This window comes from Gorilla gorilla, chromosome 19 (genome assembly GCF_029281585.2).
Source record: "Gorilla gorilla gorilla isolate KB3781 chromosome 19, NHGRI_mGorGor1-v2.1_pri, whole genome shotgun sequence".
In the NCBI taxonomy this organism is placed as follows: Eukaryota; Metazoa; Chordata; class Mammalia; order Primates; family Hominidae; genus Gorilla; species Gorilla gorilla.
This window is the reverse complement of record NC_073243.2, coordinates 44,422,968-44,449,131: the sequence shown is the minus strand read 5'-3', so window position 1 is coordinate 44,449,131 and position 26,164 is coordinate 44,422,968. Positions and strand designations below refer to the sequence as shown.

At 40.6% G+C, this 26,164-nt stretch overlaps 1 protein-coding gene across 5 annotated transcripts in view; it reads left to right on the top strand.

Annotated features, from left to right (window-relative positions):
• Positions 1 to 26,164, top strand: part of NLN (neurolysin) — a 100,250-nt gene that overhangs the window by 60,163 nt on the left and 13,923 nt on the right. For 4 of the 5 annotated variants that reach the window (XM_019013268.4, XM_063700717.1, XM_055367658.2 and 1 more), the window contains 5 exons: positions 1,034 to 1,169; positions 3,403 to 3,769; positions 7,746 to 7,947; positions 24,913 to 25,099; positions 25,435 to 25,563. In XM_019013268.4, the coding sequence (XP_018868813.3) occupies positions 1,034 to 1,169; positions 3,403 to 3,769; positions 7,746 to 7,947; positions 24,913 to 25,099; positions 25,435 to 25,563 (1,021 nt within the window). The remainder of the gene's footprint in view (positions 1 to 1,033; positions 1,170 to 3,402; positions 3,770 to 7,745; positions 7,948 to 24,912; positions 25,100 to 25,434; positions 25,564 to 26,164) is intronic. The other variant, XM_055367657.2, reaches the window with a different exon arrangement.

Sequence of the window (26,164 nt, the reverse complement as noted above, 5' to 3'; positions counted from 1 at the left end):
ATTTTTCTGCAGCCATCACCTGTATCCACCTGCAGAGTTTTTTCATCTTCCTTAACTGAAACTCTACCCATTAAGCATTAACTCCCCATTATCCCCTATCCCCAGGCCCTGGCAATTACTATTCTATTCTGTGTCTCTGTGAATTTCACTACTCTAGGAACTTCATATAAGTGGAATAATAAAATATTTGTCTTTTTGTATCTGGCGTATTTCACTTAGCATACCTTAAAGGGTCATCCATGTTGTAGCATGTGTCAGAATTTCCTTCCTTGTAAAGGCAGAGTTATATTCCATTGTATATATATACCACATTTTGTTTACCTGTATATCTGTCCATGGACACTTGGGTTGCTTCCATCTTTTGGCTGTTATAAATAATGCTGCTGTGAACATGGGTGTATAGATCTCTCTTTGAGTCTCTGCTTTCAATTATCTTTGTTATTTACTGAGATGTAAAATTGCTGGATCATATGGTTTAATTTTTTTAGGAATCACCGCACCGTTTTCTACAGCAGCTAAACTACTTTACATTCTCATCGGCAATGTGCAAGGGTTCCAATTTCTCCATTTCCTCACCAGCACATTTTCTATGTTTTTAAAAATAGTAGCCATACAACCGGGTATGAAATTAAAAAGATAAATTTTACGTTATGTGTATTTTACCACAATAAAAATGTCCAAAGGAACTGAAAGTACCAATATTTGGTGCAGTTCTGTCAGTAGAAGTAAATATGGATTCGCTATATTCCTTAAAAATATATTTTCACTCTAAGTTTATAGCACCTACAATTTTATTAAGACCTCATAGTTATCTCCTGAAGTTTAAAAAGTCATAAATTGTTTCAGAAATAAAACGAAATCATGAATCCAAAAAAAAAAAGCCTATAACACCAAAATGGAATCAGAAGTTTAAATGGTCTAAAAATATTTGATAATTTTACAAACCTAAAAATACATACAGTAATTCTTCCTTTTAGTGCTTTGGATCAAATTATTGATTAGCCTTTATTTTGTTGCTGTTGTTTATTACTAGGAAAACACCATAATTTTGCAGCAGCTACTCCCACTGCGGGCCAAGGTGGCCAAACTACTCGGTTATAGCACACATGCTGACTTCGTCCTTGAAATGAACACTGCAAAGAGCACAAGCCGCGTAACAGCCTTTCTAGGTTAGTTCTTTTTTTTTTTTTCTATGACTGTTTTGCTATACCATGTCAACCAGACTGTTTTGCTATACCATGTCAACCAGACAGAAGGCCTCAGAACATAATATGCCTTTGAGGACATCCTACTTTTCCTTCATTCGAGAGAAGTATATTGATCACCTATTAAGTGTTAGATAGTATGCTTAGTTCTAGGGACTGCTTATTGTTTATATTGCTAGTATAGGCCTGGCTTCACTGTATCTTATATCTTCTTTAGGCTTTTTATACTAATTCCTAACGTGACATGTAGGTTCTAACAGAGAGTTACTAAAGTTACTGGCTTTATTCTCTTCACTAGGGATTTAGTAGTCATAGCATGGCTGCTTATGAATTTGTATAAAATAAGCTGACAAATATGACGTACATAAAAATAAAACATACATAAACAAAAAACATTTAATATTCCAGAAACCACTTGTTAATATACAAAACTAATATAAAATAATATACAAAAAACTATTATCTAATAACTGTAATATAAAATAATATACATAAAAACTATTATCTAATAACTATAACGTTAAACTCCATAAATGGTACATATTTGTTATTGTATAATTCACTCATTCATTCATGAGACGTTTATGAAATAACTATTCAGCCTTAGGCAGTATGCTAAATAGTAGGATTACAGAAAGGAGTAAAACAAGGTCCTTTTGGCTGGGCATGGCAATTCATGCCTGTAATCCCAGCACTTCGGGAGGCCGAGGTGGGAGGACTACTTGAGACCCAGAGTCCAAGACCAGCTTGGGAAACAAAGAGACCCCAACCCTGTCTCTACAGAAAAATTTAAAAAGTAGCCAGGCATGGTAGCACGTGCCTGTAATTCTAGCTACTTGGGAGGCTGAGGTGGGAGGATCCCTTGAGCCCAGGAGTTCAAGGCTGCAGTGAGCCATGATCATGCCACTGTGCTCCAGCCTGGGTGACAGAGCAAAACCCTGTCTCTAAAAATAAAAATAATTTTTTAAAAAGAGACAAAGTCTTTTTCTCAATGGATTTGTCACTTACTAGAAACAACAGAAGTGTGAACAGGTAATTACTCTACAGTCTGATGCATGGTATACAAGAGGATGGCTCAGAGAGTTAACAGGTTTGTAAAGAATGTTTCCTTCAGTGGTGATTGCATACACTGAAATTTTCCTTAGTAACCACCTGATTAACTTAATTCATTTAAAGGAGTTTTCCTTCTAATTTGAGATTGGCATATTCCTATGCAAAGTGTCCTCTTGAGAGGCTAAAGTGCAAGGATCCCTTGAATCTGAGAGTTGGAGTCCAGCCTGGGCAACATAGCAAAACTCACTCACTCTCTCTCTGTCTCTTTATATATATATATGTATGTGTGTGTGTGTGTGTGTATACATACATGTGCACACACAGACACATGCACGCACACACGCACACAAATATATATATGGAAAACTATATCTTTGTATCCTTCATGAGTTTCCTCACTTCTCTTCACGGTATTCCTCGGGCTGCTCCTCCATCTCTCACATTGTGAGGTTGCCTTCTGAACTGCCATGTCCTTTGCAGAGCCAGACATGTTTTTATCGTAACATATGTAACAAAATGTAAAAAATAAATACATAAGACCATACTCATTTATCCAAATACAGTAAAGTGAAAAATTGACCACAGCAATATAATTTGTGGTTCTCAGAAGTTTCTCCAGCTAAAAACTGGAATTGCTGTGTCCAGATAAACCTTCACAGAAATGGGGTAATGAGAAACTAAACCCAGTGATAGGAATTTCTAGATAACATTGACCACAGGTCACATCTGATGTGTTTTCCCTAGCTTTCTTAGGAGTCTGACTAACTTCATTGAAGAATAATCATGTACATGACTTTAGTTTCACTAGTGCTTTGTTCCCTGAATAACATTCTTCAGTCAGCGTTCTCTGAGATAAACTTGAGCTTTGGTAATGAATTGAGGAACTCATGGCCCAGTTCTGGGGGTGTTAAAAGAAAAAGGGGCTAGGACCATAAAATCAATAACCCCGAAGAGCAAAGTGTGCTTCCATAATACAGCCTGCTTTCCTCCCTCACTTTTTTCCTCCTCCTTTCACTCTTTCCACCTGATTTATCTGTATTGAGTACTGCAAAGGAGGAAGCACCGTGCTAAAACACAGGTGGTATTTATGAGTATGCTTGCTTCCAAAAGCAAGTAGATCACTAACTTTTCCTTTTCCTTACAGATGATTTAAGCCAGAAGTTAAAACCCTTGGGTGAAGCAGAACGAGAGTTTATTTTGAATTTGAAGAAAAAGGAATGCAAAGACAGGGGTTTTGAATATGATGGGAAAATCAATGCCTGGGATCTATATTACTACATGACTCAGACAGAGGAACTCAAGTATTCCATAGACCAAGAGTTCCTCAAGGAATACTTCCCAATTGAGGTGGTCACTGAAGGCTTGCTGAACACCTACCAGGAGTTGTTGGGACTTTCATTTGAACAAATGACAGATGCTCATGTTTGGAACAAGAGTGTTACACTTTATACTGTGAAGGATAAAGCTACAGGAGAAGTATTGGGACAGTTCTATTTGGACCTCTATCCAAGGTACTGAGGATCACGTTGTTGGAAGGGACCTTAGGGATTCAGCTACTGCCTACTTTAAGACTCTACTCTTGGCCAGGCACAGTGGCTCATGCCTATAATCCCAACACTTTGGGAGGCCAAGGTGAGAGGATTGCTTGAGGCTAGGAGTTCGAGACCAGCCTGGGCAACATAGTGAGGCCCTGTCTCTACAAAAAATTTAAAAATTAGGTCAAGTGTGGTGGCTCATGCCTGTAGTCCCAGCACTTTGGGAGGCCGAGGCAGGTGGATTGCTTGAGTCTAGGACTTCAAGACCAGCCTGGGCAACATGACAAAACTCTGTTGCTACAAAAAATACAAAAATTAGCCAGGTGTAGTGGTACACGCCTATATTCCCAGGTACTCGAGAGGCTGAGGTGGGAGGATCACTTGAGCCTCAGAGGTGGAGGCTGCAGTGAGCCAAGATTGCAACACTGCACTCCAGCCTGGGTGACAGAGTGAGACCCTGTCTCAAAAAAAAAAAAAAAAAAAATTAAAAATTAGCCAGGTGTGGTAATGCACACCTGTAGTCCTAGCTGTGCTGAAGCAGGAGGATCACTTAAGTCCAGGAGTTTAAGGTTACAGTGAGCTATTATCACACTGCTGCATTCTAGCCTAGGTGACAGAGCTAGACCCTATCTCTAAAAAAATTAATTTTAAAAAAGACTCTACTCTTTCATATTTCTCACATGGGCTTCTTAGTATAGAGATTTAAAATGTGTGTCTGAAGCCAGAATGTCTGGCATCATCATTTACTAGGTAGGTTACTTAATTTTTCTGTGCCCCAGTTTTCTTACCTATATTATAGGTCCTATTAACTGGGAATATTAGTAGTACCTGCTTTGTATGGTCATTGTAAGGATTAAATTGGTTGAATACATGCAAAGCATTTAGAAGACTGCTCAGCACATAGCAAAGGCTTAATCAGAGTTGGCTGCTACCATTGTCATTATCATCATCATCTATTTTGTGCACTACATTTACTTAATTGAATATTGACCACCACCCAGGCATGGTGGCTCACACCTGTAATCCCAGCATTTTGGAAGGCTGAGGTGGGCAGATCACTTGAGATCAGGAGTTCAAGATCAGCCTGGCCAATATGGTGAAACCCTGTCTCTACTAAAAATACAAAAATTAAACAGGCATCTGTAGTCTCAGCTACTCGGGAGGCCAAGGTATGAGAATAGCTTGAACCCTGGAACTGAGATCACGCCACTACACTCCAGCCAGGGCGACAGAGCAAGACTCTAACTCAAAAAATATAAATAAATAAAATTGAGCACCAAAATATTTATTAGGTAATCTGTCTGCCAATAATCTATGGCCACTCCCTTCAGTCTGGCTGAGAGGCAGCACAGTTTAGTAGAAGTAGCAAAACCTTTGCAGTCAGTCAGATTTGAGTTTGAATGCTTGAGTGGCATAACCTCTTTGAGATTCTGTTTCTTCCTCTGTAATATGGGACTGGAAATCCTTTTACAGGATTGTTTTATGCATTAAAGACTATATATGCAAATCATCTTGCCCAGATATCAGTGGTAACAATTGTAAAAATGTTATAATTGTGTCTATAGCATGTAGTAACTATAGATTCCATAGTGTTTCATCAGACACAAAAGGATTTGGATCTCTTTCTCCCCAGGCTACTTTCTAAAGCAAAGTCAACCTCTTACAATTACTAATCATTTAAATAGATCAAAGGAGAGTATAGTATCCCCCTCATTCAGTAATACACACAAGTTTGTAATCCACTGACTTTGAGTGCTGAAAAGTAGGTTGAGTAACTGTCATCTAGTTGGTGGGCAGAAGTGTCTTTTAGCACCTAAGTGATTATCCTGGTGTATTAGTCCTTTCTCACAATGCTGTAAAGAACTGACTGAGACTGGGTAATTTATAAAGGAAAGAAGTTTCATTGACTTACAGTTCTGCAGGGCTGGGAGACCTCAGGAAACTTACAATCATGGCAGAAGGGGAAGCAAACACATCCTTCTTCACGTGGTGGCAGGAAGGGGAAGTGCCAAGCAAACAGGGGAAAGCCCCTTATGAAACCATCAGCTCTTGTGAGAACTCACTCACTATCATGAGACTGGCTACCCCATGAATCAATTACTTCCCACTGAGTCCCTCCCACGACACGTGGGGATTATGAGAACTACAATTCAAGATGAGCTTTGGGTGGAGACACAGCCAAATCACATCACCTGCTGCTTTATGGACTTACTTTCACTTATATTATGACCTAAAAGTAAAACCCTGCCAAATATAGATGAGTCTTATTTTTAAATAAAAAGTGTCAGGATATAGTTTTAACCGAAGAACTCTTTCAGGAGTAATCCTTTAATATTGGAGTCTCCTATAACTGTCCTCAGATTTTCTTTCCAGGGTCAAAGAACAATTCTTGCTACCTCATTCTGCTGTCTCACTGCCAGGATATAATTAATTTCTTTTGTACTCAGAGATCTGGTCATTGCTACCAGCACCCTGGTGTGGGTAACAGAGAGTAATCTTTGTGAAAGTAGTGACCTAGTTAATACTTACTTCCTGTCATCTTAGATGTTCTCTTCATAAAGGTAAAAGGGATTAACTTGTTTTATTTGTCTAACTGACTTTTTAAAAGCGTATTCAGAATAGGTTTTAAAAAGACCGGGTACTGTCTGGGTGCAGTGGCTGTAATCCCAGCACTCTGGGAGGCTGAGGCAGGTGGATCACTTGAGGCCAGGAGTTCAAGACCAGCTTGGTCAACATGGTGAAACCCCATCTCTACTAAAAATACAAAAATTAGGCTGGGCACAGTGACTCACACCTATAGTCCCAGCACTTTGGGAGGCCAAGGAGGGCAGATCACCTGAGGTCAGGAGTTTGAGACCAGCTTGGCCAACGTGGCAAAACCCCATCTCTACTAAAAATACAAAAATTAGCTGGGTGTGGTGGCAGGCATTTGTAGTCCCAGCTACTCTAGAGGCTGAGGCAGGAGAATCGTTTGAACCCAGGAGGTGGACGTTATAGTGAGCCAGTATCTTGCCACCGCACCCCAGCCTGGGCAACAGAGCGAGACTCCGTCTCAAAACAACAGAACAAAATTAACCAGCGTGGTGTTGCATACCTGTAATACCAGCTACTCAGGAGGCAGAGGCAGGAGAATTGCTTGAACCTGGGAGGCAGAGGTTGCAGTGAGCTGAGATCATGCCACTGCACTCCAGCCTGGATGACAGAGCAAGACTCTGTCTCAAAAAAAAAAAAAAAAAAAGACCAGGTACTATTAGTCTTCTGAGCAAAAGAAAAGGGGGAAAGGACACACGTACTCCCAAAATGAAGTCTGATAGCTTTTGGAGAATGAAGTCTAATAGCTTTTGGAAAGACCACACAGATACAACACTGTACAAGAATAGTCTAATTGATAGTATAATTTATGCATTTTCCCAGGCTAACTAAAAGCATTCTGTTTCAAAAAGGCCTGTCTAGTTTATAAAAGAAGCTTATTTAATTGTGATTACTGATTCTTTCCTCCTCAAATAAAAGGAAAAACCTTATCGTCAGAAATTCAGTTTTTTATTCCGATTTTAATGAAAAGGCTGCCTAGTGAGTCAAACTGTATCTTTTATTTCAAATGTGTGTTTCAGCATTGTTTAGTGTTTAATAATCCCATCTTTGAAAAAGAAAAGTAGAACCTCATTAAAATAAATTGGACATTCAGCTGTCGGTGTGACATGCATTCTTCATTCTTACCTCGAGATTTTTCAATAAAAGAAACTTCAGAGCTCACACAGAATGTTAGTGGGGTTATTGTTTGTTTAGCTTTAGTTTTTCCATTTTAGCAAAATAACCTACTTTCTAAAAGGTAAATTAATGTTTAAAAGCATCTCTGGTAACAGATATGGCTTAATGACTGGAAGAGGCCATGCCAGTGTAGTTACTAGAGGAGAATTTTCCTATGTTGCCAACGCGTGTTTCTGGCTCCTAGGGAAGGAAAATACAATCATGCGGCCTGCTTCGGTCTCCAGCCTGGCTGCCTTCTGCCTGATGGAAGCCGGATGATGGCAGTGGCTGCCCTCGTGGTGAACTTCTCACAGCCAGTGGCAGGTCGTCCCTCTCTCCTGAGACACGACGAGGTGAGGACTTACTTCCATGAGTTTGGTCATGTGATGCATCAGATTTGTGCACAGGTGAGTTTTTTTTTTCCCCAGTAAACCTGCCAATTAGTTTTTTTAGAAAACTTTTTGACTGCTGTCAGGTTTCTGCTCCTAACAGGTTTTTTCAGAAGCTGAATGTGTTCAAGAATTTTATAGGCCTTCTGCAAAACCAAAATTTTCCTTATCCTGTCCTCTTTCACAACATATTTTTACTTGGAGGTTCATCTACCAGTGAAAGAGGTTTGTTAAATAACAGCCTATGGAAAAAGAATAAGACTATCTGTAAGGAAAGGTTACAAATACTTTGCTTTTTCCTTTTAATCCTTTTCTATAGGAATTTGATATAAATTTCTCAGAAAAACTGTGCTGTAATCTGTCTCTTCTGCTTATCAATGCTTTGTTTAGTGGTTTTTCAATCCTCTTAGACCCTTTAGTCATTTTTAAATAATAATTTTGTAACATTTCCCTTTACTAACTTCAAATTAAAATCATAGATAATATAGTCTAACCATGCAAAGAATTTGCCAGAGTGGAGGTGTATGTGTGCAGTAGATTAAAACCGATTTTTTTATTTCTGAAAATAAAAAGTACATTTTTTCTCAACTTTGTAATACAATCCATTTAATTAGGCCCAGACTATTCTAGCATGAACCATATGAACTTGCTAACATTTAACCATTATTAACATATGAAAATGTCTAGTTCAGCAATTCACCATAATAGTTGAAATATACTGTTATTGGCTGGGCATGGTGGCTCATGCCTGTAATCCCAGCACTTTGGGAGGCCAAGGTGGAAGGATCGCTTGAGTCTAGGAGTTTGAGAACAGCCTGGGCAACGTGGTAAAACAAACAAAAATTATCCAGGCATGGTGGTATGTGCCTGTGGTCCCAGCTACTCGGGAGGCTGAGGTGGGAGGATCACTTGAGTTCAGGAGGTTGAGGTTGTAGTGAGCCATGATTGTGCCACTGCACTCCAGCCTGGGTGACAGAGCAGACCTTGACTTAAAAAAAAAAAAGAAAACCACCCAAAAAACTGATAGTAACAGAAATGAAGGTACAGTTTTCCAAATTTGAAATCTCTGTATCTCTAAAGGTAGACTTAAAAAACAACAACAACAAAAACAAAAACATTTTTATTAGGGTACTTTTAGATTCATAGAAAACTTGCAAAGATGATATAAGGATTGCCTGTATACCCCTCAGCCTCTCACCCCTACTTCTAACATCTTCCATTCCAATAGCACATTTGTCATAGCTAAGAAGCCAGCATTGATACAGTACTCCAGACTGAACACCACAGTTTATTTGGATTTTACTAGTTTTCCTTAATGGTCTTTATACAGAGAATCTTTTTAAATCCATACGGTGTCCTCACTGAATATAAATGCAGAAATTTTTGTATTTTTCAAATGATAATGCTTGGATATGACTATGCAGTAAGACATAATGAAGTACACTGGAGGTTTGCACTGTATGGAAGTAACCCTGAATGGAGCAGCAGCAAGTGCAAACTGATGGAAGTGGTTTATGTTGTCAGCTCAAGTCCTAGAACAGTGCTGACAATGGTGGCATGAGGTTCCAAAATGATGAACACCTCCTGGGAAACTTCAAAAGAAAGTAATCTCACTTCATCTTACACAGTAGATCCTAGTACTTGTAGTCTTAGAAATTAAAATGGTGTAAAAAATGCTTCGCAAGGCTAGGCATGGCAGCTCACACCTACAACCCCAGCACTTTGGGAGGCCAAGGCCGGCAGATCTCCTGAGCTCAGGAGTTCAAGACCAGCAACATTGTGAAACCCAGTCTCTACAAAAGATACAAAAATTAGCCAGGTATGATGGCACACACCTGTAGTCCCAGCTACTCGGAAGGCTGAGGCAGGAGGATTGCCTGAGCCCAGGAGGTCGAGGCTGCAGTGAGCTGTGATCGCACCACTGCTCTCCAGCCTGGGTGAAAAAGTAAGACCCGGTCTCAAAAGAAAAAAAAAATGCTTTGCAAAAATATGTACAGTGGGGTTAGTTTCTCGGTTTAGTTACTGCTAGTTTTTTTGATTTATGTGAATAGTCCAGCAGGGGGTATGAATGACAAGCAGGATATGGAACAGTCTTTTTGTTGTCCCGACATGTGCAGAATCAGTCCTGTGCATCCAGCATCCCTATATCCCAGAGTAGCCCTAATCATTGTAATAATCCAAAATGTACCCATTCATTTCCAAAATACTCCTGTCACCTTTGTTTAAAAACTGTTTGGTTCTTTCAACATTTTATCTTTAACCTGGTGCTTCCATCTTTTGTTTTAAAAAGCAGAGGGGAATAGTATATGAGTATGTCCAGAGAAATGTCCTGATAGGGCCATTTTTAATCTCTCTCTAATCCAAGGAAAATAAATCTTTCAGAATAATCTAACCTTTCTTTCTTAGGTGTTTTTAAAAATTTATTATCATAGCACTGACTGGACATGGTGGTTCATGCCTGTAATCCCAGCACTTTGGGAGGCCGAGGCAGGAAGATTGCTTGACCCTAGGGGTTCAAGACCAGGCTGGGCAACATGGTGAAAACCCATCTCTACCAAAAATACAAAAAATTAGCTGGGTGTGGTAGTGTGGCTAGGCTTTGCAAGGCTAGGCATGGCAGCTCACACCCGTAACCCCAGCATTTTGGGAGGCCTACTTGGGAGGCTGAAGGGGGAGGATGGTTTGAGCCTGGAAGGTGGAAGTTGCAGTGAGCTGAGAGTGTGCCATTGCACTCCAGCCTGGGCAATAGGGCCAGAGCCTGTCTCAAAAAATAAATAAGATAGGCCAGGCATGGTGGCTCACACCTGTAATCCAAGCACTCTGGGAGGCCCAGGCAAGTGGGTCACCTGAGGGCAGGAGTTTGAGACTAGCCTGGCCAACATGGCAAAACCCCGTCTCAACTAAAAATACAAAAATTAGCCGGGCGTAGTGGCACATGCCTGTAATCCCAGCTACTCAGGAGGCTGAGGCAAGAGAATCGCTTGAACCCTGGAGGCAGAAACTGCAGTGAACCAAGATCATGCCACTGCACTCCAGCCAGGGTGACAGAGTGAGACTCTGTCTCAAAATAAATAAATAAATAAAGTCTATTATCATAGCACTAGGATTCCTGAAATATTTATCGTGTGGACCTTCTATCAATGTCCACACTGTGGTTGACATTTCCTTTAATTAGGATAACTCCAGTTTACATTTAAAAAATTTTTTTGTAATTTAGAAGTCAAAAATATTTTTCTTAATTTTAGACTTATGGTATATTACTTATCCAAAATCCAGTTATATGTTTGTACATAGATTAATAATGACCTGCTTTTAAAATAGTGGTTGCTCACATTTTTGGATCTGAGGACCCTATGAAAATCTGATTTATGCTGTGGGTACCTCTTGTAGAAAAATACACCTACAAATATGCATGAAATTCCAAAAGGCTCACAGACCACTCGAAGCCCTCACCATAATGAATCTCAAGTTAAGAACTCCTGAGTTATAGCAGTTTCCTTCTTATTTGGTGATTTCACAAGGAAGCATTTTGGTCTTTTAATCACATTTATTAAGATAATAGTGATCTTCAAATAGGGTTTTCAGTGCTCTTGATGCATGTTTGTTTTTCAGGCACAGTCCTCTTATGAACTTATTATCATATGCTTACCATGTATTCTATCAATTCTCCACAACTCATTCCATTGTTCCCATTATTTCTTACATTAATTGTGATCTTTTGAGATAGTCACTTTAGTACTAGAAAGATCTTTTCTTGGTACTCTGACATTTTAGAGCTGTCTGACTCGTGACTGAACTATTAATATATATATTGCATTCACCAGCTTAGTGTTTCTCTCTTGAAACAGTAGACACATTCAGTTCTTAAAGTTTTGCCTAACCTCATCCATGAGCACAAATGTGTCATACTGATGAATAATGTGTTGGTACAATTCTTTACTTGGTCATATCTTCATGAGATGATCTTTGAAAAATCTCTTCTTGTCTATTAATCCTTTCAGATAGCCTGTAATATTTTAAGAACTTTTAAGGTCATCACGAGTGATCAGTACTTTTGTTTTTCATAGGCACCGATCCATATAGTTGCAAATTTATAATTTCAAAGCCTTTTGTACTGACCTAAAATGGATGATAGTGAAAACAGAGATTGACAACTTCTATGTCCACTAATACTTCCAGCTTACCTAAGAAACATATAGTGAATTAAAAATTTGCCATATGTATTCAGTACATTGGTTTTAAGAAATGGCAGCTCAGTGTTTGAGCTCTCCACTGTGGCAGTTGGCAGGTTTCATGACTAGAAGGACTCGTTTGAGCTTGTCATCGTAATATTTAAACATGTTGGCAAGAACATCCCGTTTTCAAACATGTAGATGCACTAGTTCAATATGTCTACTATCTCATCATTCAGGATGTGAGTTTCACTCGTATTACATTTACAGGGTAGGTAGGTAATTTTGAAGATAGCAATCAAGAGGTGATATCTGTAGTATCTGTTCCTGTTGCATGGCTTTATTGTGGTTTGAGCTGTCAGTAATCACTAGCCTTTGAACTTCTGTAGAATAGTAATGCCTCTTAGCCTCCATTGTGATGTCTGTGTTGTGTTGTACATTAAGAGCGGTGATGAATTTTGAACTGTAAAGATGTCGTTATTCTAAGGAAACACATAAGAATTACGCTAAAGTCTTCTTAATTAAACGTGAAAGGGATGGGCAGAAGAACTTCAAATTGTGTGACTTGAAATCATTAATTTGGTTGAAAACTAATAAATAAAGCAGCTTGTCTGCTCTAAATATTTGGATTAGATTCTGCTGTAGATAAATGTACCCTGTATTAGTCAGGAAGGCACCCTGGTGTTATGACAAGAGCACTGGATCAAACATCATTTGTGTATCTGTGGACCTGGCTGTATGACTTGGGGAAAGTTATTTAAACTCTTTGAACCATCTCATTTTTCTTATTCAGAAAATGGGGACAACAGCAATTCTATGTACTTCCCTGGACGGTTGGGAGAATTAAACCAAGCAGTATGTGAAAAGGCATTTGGAAAAGCATAAGGAGCCATATGTACGTGAAGTATTCTTGAAACTATGCTTCTGTATAATTCAACTCTTTTGAGATCAATATACAACTCAAAACTAGAAAGGGGGTAAAAAAGACCATCTGCCCTGAGACAATTTACTGCCACTTGAGGTTCAACAGAATTCACAAATGCTTACCTTCAGTGGGTTTTGAGTGAAGATCTGTGGAAGGTGATTGGAAACCCTCACGTTTGTATTTGGTTCTGTTTTGTTTTCATGATTGCTGCCTACTTAGAATTTGATACCTGAAACAATAACAGAAAGAGCAACTTGGAGTACTGGGAGTGATGGAGGATTAGCTGAAGAGCAATGTGGGTATGTTTATCTCCAGTATTAACCCCCAGGAAGCGAAAGACAAGCGAAAGACAAGGTTAGACCAGCCAAGACCATACCTAGTCAGGCAGAATATGCAGGCTCAGAAGAAGATAGGCAGCTGAGACTTACTGAACATGTACCAGGTGCCAGGAAATATACACACTGCTTTACATTCATTCATTTTTATCTTCACAGTACTCTCTGAAGTAGATGGGTACTGTTATTGTCCCCATTTTCCAAATGAAAAATCTGAGACATAGAAGGACCTGCCCAGGGTCCAATAGTCATGACCTAACTGCTCTACTTTATTGCATATTTGCGTTCCCATTCCATGCACTGGAGACAGTACTATTATTCATGGTCTGAATTTGGTCTTCCAAATGTGTTGGATGGACTTCCTTCTCCTAAGTTTATTAAATGACACTCTAATAATGTAGAATGAATGCAAATGTGCAATGAATGCATTTATTTATTTCTAGGTTTCCCTCTGTGTGAGTTGACTGTTGAGGTTTCAGTCCTAAAATGCAGTGAACTCCCTATCATCAACTTTGTGGCCTCTGCTCTCACCCTGTCTCCCTAGCCCCAACTCCTGCACACTGTTTTAGTTTGTGACTTTAACATCAGATGTAATTTCTTTCAAGATCTTCTTTTTGTTATTTTGTTTGCTTATACATATACAAACAATACATACATGTGTAAATAAAATAAATGAAGTCATAAACCAAAATATGAATGTATTAATGCATAATGTTTATTTGGGAATGTGCTTGTTTCTTTCATTTGCTTAGTGCATTTTCTACATGTATTATTTTTTAAAAATCAAAATATTTTTTAAAGAGAGGGATGTTTAGTTTTTTGTTTGTTTGTTTTTGGAGACAGGGTCTCACTCTGTCACTCAGGCTGGAGTGCAGTGGCACAATCATGGCTCACTGTAGCCTCCACCTCTCCAGGCTCAGTTGATCCTCCCACCTCAGCTTCCTAAGTAGCTGGGACCACAGGCATGTACCACTACACCAGGGTAATTTTTGTATTTTTTGTAGAGATAGGGTTTCACCATGTTGCCCAGGCTGATCTTGAATTCCTGGGCTCAAGCAATCTGCCCACGTCAGCCTCCCAAAATGCTGGGATTACAGGTTTGAGCCACCATGCCCAGCCTATATAGTTATTTTAAGAAACAGAATTATTGACTATGTGTCTGACATGTCATGTTACCTATGGTAGGATGGGGTTCAAAAGAAAGAAAAGTTATAGTATCTTGAATGTTTAGAATTTAGCTTGAGGACATGAAGTGCAACAAATAAAAAATTAAAAGCATAATATTAAGTAAAATAATAAAAGCAGAATTTTAAGTATTGAAAAAAAGTAGAGAGGTGAGAGGTTGAGGTCGAGAATGATAACAAGGGAAAATATCTTTGAGTTGTTTAAGTTTGAATCTTCATACAGAAATATTCTCCCCAGGGCTTCATCCATTTCACAGATATTTATTGGACATCCTCTACTTTCTGTGCTGGATTTTGGAAATACAGTGGTGAATAAAGCATACTCTCTAGCATTTGAGTTTGAATAGTACCTTTATTTGTTTTCATCTTAAAAAGAAGCAGTTTAAATAAGATGTACCTGATCAGGAAGGTACAGCTACTTTGGGAGCAAGCCTGTGAACTTAATATGCAGTATTCAAAACTTCTCCAAATTATGTTATTTCCTGGGTCCTTTAAAGGATGATGGTGATACTGAACTGTTGAACTATAGGGCAGTTGTGAAGATAAAGAAGGATGTCAACACATTCTCTTTATTACTATTATTTCCAGTGATCACTCGGTATGTGTGAAGTTAAAACTATGGCCTTTTAATCATCTGTTTATGGCAAAGTCTAGTAGATAGTGGTCACTTAAAAAAAAAAAAATACCTTGCCTTGTTATATAAACTTCTCCATCATCCCTGGATTTAGGGATAGATTAGACAGGCCAGGATGTGGAATGACTGCTATGAAATCAGTACTGGATCACCTTAGACAGCCAATGTCAGGTCTCCTGAGGCCTGGCCTTTTTCATGAGCACAGTACACTTATTGATTTCAGCAACTGCCTTTTCTTTGAGTTGGGATTTGCTATCATGGAAATAACACTTAGTTGTAGCCATTAAAAGCAACTGTTCTCTTAATTAGAACAGTCACATGTAAGATTTAGGCCTTTAAATACAGCAAAAGCTCATAGGACTTCCGAAGCTTCAATTTATATGATTCTGTTCCTGTTCTTACTGCACTGTAGGAATTGCAAAGTTAATCTCTATAGCATCAAGTTATCTGTTGTAAAAATCTGAAACAGAGTACATTTTAGACATCCTATTGTTTGTTTAAAAGATAGTAAATACAGCCAGGCATGGTGGCTCATGCCTATAATCCCAGCACTTTGGGAGGCAGAGGCGGGCAGATCACGAGGTCAGGAGATCGAGACCATCCTGGCTAACACGGTGAAACCCCATCTCTACTAAAAATACAAAAAATTAGCTGGACACGGTGGCGGGCGCCTGTAGTCCCAGCTACTCAGGAGGCAGGAGAATGGCGTGAACCCAGGAGGCAGAGCTTGCAGTGAGCTGAGATTCTGCCACTGCACTCTAGCCTGGATAGTGAAGAAAACTCTCTTATTTATTTATTTATTTATTTATTTATTTATTTATTTTGAGGCAGGGTCTCACTCTGTTGCCCAGGCTGGAGTGCAGTGGCGTGATCATGGCTCACTGCAGCCTCAGCCTCCACCTTCCAGGCTCAAGCAATCCTCCCATCTCAGACTCCTGAGTAGCTGAGACTACAGGAATGTGCCACCATGCCCAGCTAATTTTTTTATAGTTTTTGTAGAGATGGGGTTTCACAGTGTTGCCCAGGCTGATCTTGAACTCCTGAGCTCAAGCAATTCTCCTGCTTCTACCTCTCAAAGTGCTGGAATTATAGGCATGAGCCACTGTGCCTGGCCAAAATTGTGTATTTAGACAACTGTCTTCCTCTCAAGAACTTCTAACCAAACAGGAATCTAAGTTTACATTGTTTTCTAGGCTTTTGTTATCTAAATATTTCCTGCAGCAAAAAAAATGCCCTAAAACTCTTTGAAGTGTCAGCTACAAAAAATATTTGTTAATTGGATTATTTTGTGTGTTTTTTAATGCTTTATCTGGGAAATACATTAGCATCAATAGTTATCATGGCCCATAAGCAACTATTACCAACACCTTCAAATTGTTTGCATTGGTAACTATATGAAGTACTTTTTTAGGGTTCTTTGGATTATAGTTTAAAAACTGGGGAATGGTATTTGTTGGCTGGTCAACAGTGAGTAATGGTTCAGCACCCATGCTGTTTTGTATAAGATCCATTAGGCTGCTAGATTGTGAGTCTTACCCATGGTTTCTGTGTGGACATACACAGTGGCTGACTGCATTCCTTTCTCTTGAGAATTCGGTTGTTTGCTGCAAATTGAGCTTTCAAATTTTGTAGGTTCTTTGTCCTCCTTTTTTGAAAAATATTTAAATGATGTTGCCCAAAGGGCTCACAGAGAAACAGCATGACCAACTTTCGGGAAATTAGTAAGCACTAGGGTTATTTTTAGCTTTTTCTCCTTACAAACATTTCCTTTTGTTCTTTAGAAGACATTGTTGATCTTTCATTCATTTGCTGTGCTCCCTCCCCAGCTACAAAATGGCTTTTGAATAGAATAAGCCCTCTCTTCTCTACTCTGCATGACATTAACTGTGTTCTTATTTTATTCAATTTTTACTCTAGCTCATGAATTATTCATTTGTGTATGTTTTTTCTGGATATTGAATCCTCCCCTACACACACAAACACACATACACACATTTTTGTTGTCATTTGGGGTTGACTTCCTCCCTCATATGCAACTAATGACTGAAAAATCTTCATACAAGCAGGATATACAAAGTCTGTATTTTTGTCAGTATATCATATGGTGGTGGCTGATGGTGTGATTTGGCCTTTATTTGCTGTTAGTACCTATTTAAAAACCATCACCTTGAGAAAATTGTGCAGTAGTGTCACGGGATCCTTGGGGTGTCGCATCACCAGCCAGAAACCTCTGTGACCAGTGGTACCTTTGCCCAAGTTTTGCTTGGGCCCACTGGGCCCACTTAGCCTGGCAGGCTGCACTCAGCTCGCACTACTGGCCTGGATCCCATGCCTGCCAAGGGCAAGTGGAGTGGCAAGGGGTGCATGAGTGAGCAAGCATGGGGTCCAGCCACTGCACACAGCCAGGCATGCTGGCTATGGCGGTGCAAGCAGCTCCAGGTGTCAGCACAGGCGCTGGAGGCAAGGCTGCCTGCAAGGCTGCAGCCGGACCAGGCATACCACAAGCAGCTTTCACAGCTGGCACTGGGGAACACAGTGGCACCCAGAAGCTTAGAGACGCTGGGAACCGCATAGCCCCAAAGAAGGTATCACAGCCCTAGCTCAGGGAGCTCCTAGGTCTGGGTTCCCAGAAGGGCCACAACTCTTCTCTCCTTGTTGCCCACCCACAGCATGGGCGAGCAAGGGGCATGTTTCAGCCCTGTTTGTGTTATAGCCCTTTAGGCCCTACCATTCGGCAGGTCCCGAGTTCCTGTCCCGTGCCCAGGAAGAAGGAGGTATACGAACAAGTGGAGGGTGAGCAAGGCAAAGAGGAGCTTTACTGAGCAATAGAACAGCTTAGAGGAGACGCACAATGGGTAGCTCCTCTCCACAACCAGGGTGTCCCAATGTGAGTGTTCAGCTATCAGCAGAGAGTAGACCCTGGAGTGGGTAGCTCCTCTCCACAGGTAGGTCATCCTGTAGAGGGTTCAGCTCTCAGCAGAGAAGAGACCCTGGGGTGGGTAGCTCCTCTCTGCAGCTGGTTGTCCCACTGTCTTTTCAACTTTCAGTATAGAGGAGACCCTGGGATATGTAGCTCCTCTTTACAGCTGATTGTCCCGATGTCTGCTCAGCTATCAGCAGAGAGGAGACCCTGGAGTGGGTAGCTCCTCTCTGCAGCTGGTTGTCCTGACATCAGCTCAAGTCTGGCTGAGTCCAGTGTTTTTATGGGCTTCAGAGGGGAGAACGTGCAGGCTGATTGGCTTATGGGTGGGCCTGGCAAAAGCACCATAAGTTCCCACTCTGGTCTGCAGGACTGGCAGCCTGGCCCCAGGCTTCAGGCCTTCCCTGGCTTGAAGGTGGGGCTTCACCAGGGACCCACCCCTTTCTGCCCAGGAACCTGTCTGCCTGCTACCACTGTTTATGGTGCCCAGGCTGTTCATGCAGAGGGGCACCTGCAGGCCAGTGCCAATCCACGTTCAGTTCCCCCCTCAGCTTCCCTCCCATGCTCGTCAGTGCCCAAAGTTCAGTAGGGGCTGAGGCAGCAAGGGGCTGGCATGTCAGTGCTGTCCTGAGCATATGGACACCTGGCCAGGTTGTGACAGTGCCTGGGATTGACCTCAGCTTTGCTCCAAGATCAGAGCAGGTGCCGCTAATGGGTGGGGGGAGCTTCCAGGGCCCCTGAGAGTACAGAGATGCCTGGGTCCACAGCCATGGCTGGGTAGCTGTAGCTACACCCAGGAGGGTGGGGCTCCTGCCTTCTCCCAGCCCCTAAGAGTACAGGGATGCCCAGGTCTGCATCTATGGCTTAGGAAACTGCAGCTGTGCCCAGGAGGGTAGGGCTCCTGCCTGCTCCTGGCCCCCAAGAGCACAGGCATACATGGATCAGCAGCCACAGCTTGGGCAGCTGCAGCTATGCCCAGGAGGGTGAGGCTCTAGCCCTGCCAACTCAGAAGGGGGAAGGACTTCTGCCTGTTCCTGGCTCCTGCCAGCTCCATGGAGCGCACAGCCCCAGCCACGCTTCCCCCACTGCAGCCGAGATGGGCCACCACTGCCATCAGTAGTATTGCAGAATTGCAAGTTCGGGATAGATGGTTACAAAGGCTGGTCTTTACACTTCAGCTTCGTGTTTGATCTTTGAAAAATCTTCCAGTATAAAGAAGAAGTCAAATTTCTAAGGAAGCACACTGAAAACTCACTTTAACTCTTCACATAAAGGAGGGTTTGATATAAGACTTTTGTATTTTAGATCCCATCCAAGAGGATTTAGTCATTTTGTAATATCATTTAACCTTTTTTTTCCATTTTACTCTAAGATAACGGAGACACTTAGCATTTGTGGTTAAGATTGTGGGTTATGAAGTCAGACTGCCTGGTTTCAAATTGAAGTTAGATCATTAATCTCTGTATGCCTTAGTTTCCTTATCTCAAAAAGGGAGATAAGAGTTACTTCATACAATTATTTTGGGATTTAAATCAGATAATCCATGTAAAGAGCCCATGATATGAGCACACCTCATTTTATTTTCCTTCACTTATTGTACTTCACAGATACTATGTTTTTTACAAATTGAAGGTTTATGTCAACCATGCTTTAAACAAGTGTGTTAGTGCTGTTTTTCCAACAGCATGTGCTTACTTCTTGTCTCTGTTCACGTTTTGGGATTCTCACAATATTTCACTTTTTTCTTTGTTTTTGATGGAGTCACACCCTGTTGCCCAGGTTGGAGTCCAGTGGTGCAGTCTCAGCTCACTGCAACCTCCACCTCCTGGGTTCAAGCAATCTCCTGTCTCAGCCTCCTAAGTAGCTGGGATTACAGGCACATACCACCACACCCAGCTAATTTTTTTTTTGTATTTTTAGTAGACATGGGTTCACCGTGTGGGCCAGGCTGATCTTGAACTCCTGGCCTCAAATGATCTGCATACCTCGGCCTTCTGAAGTTCTGGGATTACAGGTGTGAGCTACCACACCTGGACAACTTTTTCATTGTTATTGTGTCTGTTATGGTGATCTGTGATCAGTGATTTCCTTTTTTATGAAATAGAGACAGGGTCTTGCCATGTTGCCCAGGCAAGTCTGTCAGTGCTATTTTACCAACAGAATGTGCTCCCTTCATGTCTCTATGTCACATTTTTGTAATTCTCACAGTATTTCAGACTTTTGCATTATTATTATATCTGTTATTGTGACCAGCAATCTTTGATATTACTATTGCAATTGTTTTGAGGCAACACAAATCATGCTGTTTATAAGAGAGCGAACTTAATTGATGAATGTTATATGTATACTGACTGCTCCACCGGCCATTTCCCATTTCTCACCCCCTCTTTTGGCCTCCTATCCTCTGAGACTCAACAATGTTGAAATTAGATTAGTCAATAACCCTACAATGATCTGTAAGTGTTCAAGTGAAAGGAAGAGTCATAAGTCTTTTGCTTTAAATCAAAAGCTAGAAATGATCAAACTTCACGAGGGAGGCATGTCAAAAGATGAGATAGGCCTCTTGTGCCAGTCAGTCAAGTTATGAAACAAAGGAAAAAGTTCTTGAAAGTTATTACAAGTGCTACTCCAATGAACACACAAATAATAAGAAAGCAAAATAGACTTGTTGCTGAGTGGAGAAAGTTTTAGTGGTCTGGGTAGAAGATGAAACCAGCTACAACATTCCCTTAAGACAAAGTCTAATCCAGAGCAAGACCCTAACTCCCATTCTGTGAAGCTGAGAGAAGTGAGGAAGCTGCAGAAGAAAAGTTGGAAGGTAGCAGAGGTTGGTTCATGAGGTTTAAAGAAAGAAGCTGTTTCCATAACATAAAAGTGCAAGGTGAAGCAGCAATTGCTGATTTAGAAGCTGTAGCAAGTTATCCAGAAGATCTAGTTAAGGTCATTGATGAATGTGGCTACACTAAATGACAGATCTTCCATGTAGATGAAATAGCCTTCTGTTGGTAGAAGATGCTGTCTAGGACTTTCAGGAATGCTAGAGAGAAGATGTCAATGCCTGGCTTGAAAGCTTCAAAGGACAGGCTGACTCTCTTCTTAGGAGTTAATGCAGCTGGTGACTTGAAGTTGAAGCCAATGCTTATTTACCATTCTGAAAATTCTAGAGCCCTTAAGAATTATGCTGAATCCACTCTGCCTGTGCCCTATAAATGAAACAACCAAGCCTGGATGACAACACATCTGTTTACAGCATGGTTTACTATTTTAAGCCACTGTTGAGATCTACTACTCAAAAAAAAAAGATTCCTTTCAAAATATTACCGCTCCTTGACAAAGCACCTGGTCAGACAAGAGCTTGGATGGAGATGTTCCAGAAGATTATGTTGTTTTCATGCCTGCTAACACAACAGCCATTCTGCTGTCCATGGATCGAGGAGTAATTTCAACTTTCAAGTCTTATTATTATAAGAAATACATTTCATAAGACTACAGCTGCCATATATAGTAATTTCTCTGAGGGATCTTGGCAAAGTACATTGACAACCTTCTGGAAAAGATTCACCATTCCAAATGCCATTAAGAACATGCATGATTCATGGGAAGAGATCAAAATATCAACATTAACAGAAATTTGTAAGAAATTGATTTCAACCCTCATAGATGACTTTGAGGAAGGGGTTCAAGACCTCAGTGGAGGAAGGAGCTGCAGATATGGTAGAAACAGCAGGACAACTAAAATTAGAAGTGGAGCCTGAAGATGTGACTGAATTGCTGCAATCTCATGATAAAACTTAAAGAGATGAGGAGTTGCTTCTTAAGGATGAGCAACAGAAGTGACTTCTTTATATGCAATCTACTCCTGGTGAAGATGCTATGAATATCGTTGAAATGACTGACCACGAAGGATTTTAGAATATTACATAAACTTAGTTGGTAGAGCAGTGGCAGGTATTGAGATAATTGACTCCAATTTTGAAAGACATTCTGTTGTGGGTGAAATGCTATCTAACAGCATCACATGCTACCAAGAAATCTTTCATGAAAGGAAGAGCCAGTCCATTGATATGGCAAACTGCATCTTTGTCTTATTTTAAGAAATAGCGGCTGGCTGCGGTGTCTCCCACCTGTAATCCCAGCACTCTGGGAGGCCGAGGCGGGTGGATCACCTGCGGTCAGGAGTTCGAGACCAGCCTGGCCAACATGGTGAAACCCCATCTCTACTAAAAATACAAAAAGTAGCCGGGCATGATGGTGCCCACCTGTAGTCCCAGCTACTAGGGAAGGTAAGGCGGGAGGATCGTTTGAACCCGGGAGGCAGAGGTTACAGTGAGCTGAGATCATACCACTGCACTCCAACCTGGGCAACAGAGCAAGACCCTGTCTCAAAAAAAAAAAAAAAGAAAGAAAAGAAAAAAAGAAGGAAATTGCCACAGCCGTGCCAACCTTCCATAATTACACCCTAATCAGTTAGCACCCTGATTATAACTACCACCATGATCAGTCAGCAGCCATCAACATTGATGGAGGCAAGACCCTCCACCAGCAAAAAAGATTATAGCTTGCCAAAGGCTCAGATGATCATTAGCATTTTTTAACATATAAGGTGTATACATTGTCTTTGTGGGTGTTTTCGGTTTTGATTTTTTTTTTTCTTTTTTTGAGACAGAGTCTCACTCTGTTGCCCAGGCTGGAATGCACTGGTGCTATCTTGGCTCACTGCAACCTCCACCTCCCAAGTTCAAGCAATTCTCCTGCCTCAGCCTCCTGAGTAGCTGGGATTATAGGTGCCCGCCACCATGCCTGGCTAATTTTTGTATTTTTAGTAGAGACAGAGTTTCATCATGTTGGCCAGGCTGGCTCGAACTCCTGACCTCAGGTGATCCACCCACCTCCGCCTCCCAGAGTGCTGGGATTACAGGCGTGAGTCACCGCACCAGCCATGTACATTGTTTTTTAGACAATTCTTTTGAACAGTTAATAGACTAGAGTATAATGTAAATTTATAGACTTTTATCTGCACTGGGAAATCAAAAAGTTTGTGTGGCTTACTTTATTGTGATATTCACTTTATTGCAGTGGTCTGGAACTAAACCCACAATATCTCTAAGGTATGCCTGTAATGCCTAACATAGGAAAGTCTCAACGGATGTTAGCTATTATTATTGTATAAGATTGCTTTATTTATGATATAAGATGTAATCTTAGACTATCATATACCATAATGAGATAAAATATTCCATTTCTGGGGACCCTTACCTCTTTCCCTGCAAGATTTTTTTTATTGGGATGTCCTCAATAGAGGTGGCTTAATTCACCATAATGAGATAAAATATTCCATTTCTGGGGACCCTTACGTCTTTCCCTGCAAGATTTTTTTTATTGGGATGTCCTCAATAGAGGTGGCTTAATTCCACAACTAGTGAATTTAGTTATCCTTGCCCCTTTAATATTTGCATCTCTTCATATCTAGAATCGGCACAATTATAATGAGAAATCAAGCAAAACATTTTTTTGCATAAAGAGAGGAAGGCAGAATGTGAGATGGCGTTGACATCTGTGCCTCTGCCCTGGGCCAAAAAGCAGAGTGGGTATTTGCTGCTGATTCGGCACCCCATCTGCTGCCTTCTCTGGTGGTTACATCCCTCTTCCCTTTCCCCTCCTTGTGGAGCCCCAGGGATGATGAAGTCAGAGAGAGAAGGATGGAATGTAATGCATCAGAGGAGAAAAACAGGACAGAGGTTCAGTGAAAGACAACGGAATGAGGAGCCCCATTCTGCAGATGACCCAGTAGGATAAATGCTGTCTTCTCTGCCAATGGCAGTTTTACAAGTGTTTGAAGGACTGTGTGAAGGTTAAAAAACACTAGCCTGTTTTAGTGAATCTCTGTTTTTCTACTTGAGAGCTTTTCTGACGTCTGACTCAAGAATTTACTAAACTTGGTTTCATTAAACTCTTTTTAAACCTCTTTTGTTTTTTTAACTCTTAGCTCAGGCCTTCAGAATAGGTCGTTTGTTTTTACCAGGAGTGCTCCAACTTTTGAATACATCCGTTGTTTCTCTTTTCCTATAGCATATAACTCACTCCACTTGCCAATTAATTTACAAACCTAACTCCTACTAAAGCAGCTTCTTATTTTAAGGTAACATTGTCTACCCAATCTGAGAGGTAGAAATCTGACTTTCTACAACATGGTAATCTTAGAACCACTCATTTAAAGTTTAAAATGCAAAGCATTGCACACTCAAAGTCTATAATGTTGTGATTTAACTCTTTAATTAATTTTGGTTAAGACCTAAGTAGTTAAGACCTAAGCAATAGAGTGATGAGTGCCCCAGAAAGGCATGGATTGAGACCTAAGCAATAGAGTGATGAGTGCCCCAGAAAGGCATGGATTGAGTAAACAAAAGTAAGCAATTGGAAGGAGGAGCTAGGGAGAAATTGCTTGTTTAATGGATCTCTTCATTTTCAATGGAAAATTCTTTAAAAATACTTCTGCTTTCAAAGCTTAAGGCTTGTTTTTAGCTTAGACTGATTGTATTTTTCAGTTCTGATTTTCTGATGATTGTTCCAACTTTGTCTACAATTCAAAGGAATGAAATTACTACTGTAATATAGAGTATTTGGGGGTTATTTTTCACACTGTTCAGCTGCTGTGTTTTATTTTCACTTGACTATGAGGTTATTCTAACCCCACATTCAGAGGGACAGTTGAGTCTGATTCTGCCTTAAGTTTTCGTGACTCTCAATAATTATTCATTGCATATGTACTTTTCATTCAGTTCTTTAAAAAAATTCTCTGTGTTTGCTTTCTAGACTGATTTTGCACGATTTAGTGGAACAAATGTGGAAACTGACTTTGTAGAGGTGCCATCGCAAATGCTTGAAAATTGGGTGTGGGACGTCGATTCCCTCCGAAGATTGTCAAAACATTATAAAGACGGAAGCCCTATCTCAGACGATCTGCTTGAAAAACTTGTTGCTTCTAGGCTGGTCAACACAGGTATGACTTCTAATTTTAAAAAGGAAAATAAATTAGAATCTCTTAATGCAGAATTGCTGTCACCTTCTTCTGTAGAACTTATTTTCATTTTAAATGGTATCCCAACCGTGCTAGCATGAGGAGTGAAGAACATTAAATATATTGGAATAGGAAACCCTGGAATTTTGTCTGAGGCAAAAAACCACATCTCCTTTTAAATCTTAAGTAGAATGAGATGTCCTGCTCCCATTTTGTGAGTACTACTGGAATCTGTTTTTGGAATCTACAATCTTGTGATAATAAAACACACAGTTCTCTCTTCTTCAAAACATGCCCAAACATTCTTATGTTATTAGGTCTTCTGACCCTGCGCCAGATTGTTTTGAGCAAAGTTGATCAGTCTCTTCATACCAACACATCGCTGGATGCTGCAAGTGAATATGCCAAATACTGCTCAGAAATATTAGGAGTTGCAGCTACTCCAGGTATGTAACTACTATGAATTGAGTTCATTTCTCTGTGAAGCACAGGGCGTTCTCCTAACACTGCAGGGGAGATGGAGTTTGTCAGACAGATTACCTAATTGTTTCTGATTTCTGTAATCAGGCCATGACTTTCAGATAAGCATACTATGTCCTTATGAGTTATCCCGTCCAAATGCGCTTGAAGGAAAGGTGGCTCCAGATCTGCAGCATTTTAGTGTAATCAGGCGTGAGCAGTTGGCCTCCGCCCCAGAGCTGGGAGAGCCATTCGTGTTGGCAGCACACTCTCAGCTCCTCCCTCCCTGTATGCATCTTGACTTCCCTGTGATTTTCAGGAAGAAATTGGCAGAAGGGGAACTTTTTAAATTTTTTTTCCTTTGCATATAGTATTTTGTTTATTTTTTCCATCCCCTCAAGCATTTATCCTTTGTGTTACATACAGTCCACTTGCACTCTTTTAGTTATTTTTAAATGTACAATTAAATTATTATTGACTATAGTCATCCTGTTATGCTATCAAGAAGGAGCATTTTTAGGCCTGGCATGGTGGCTCACACCTGTAATCCCAGCACTTTGGGAGGCTGAGGCGGGAAGATCACTTGAG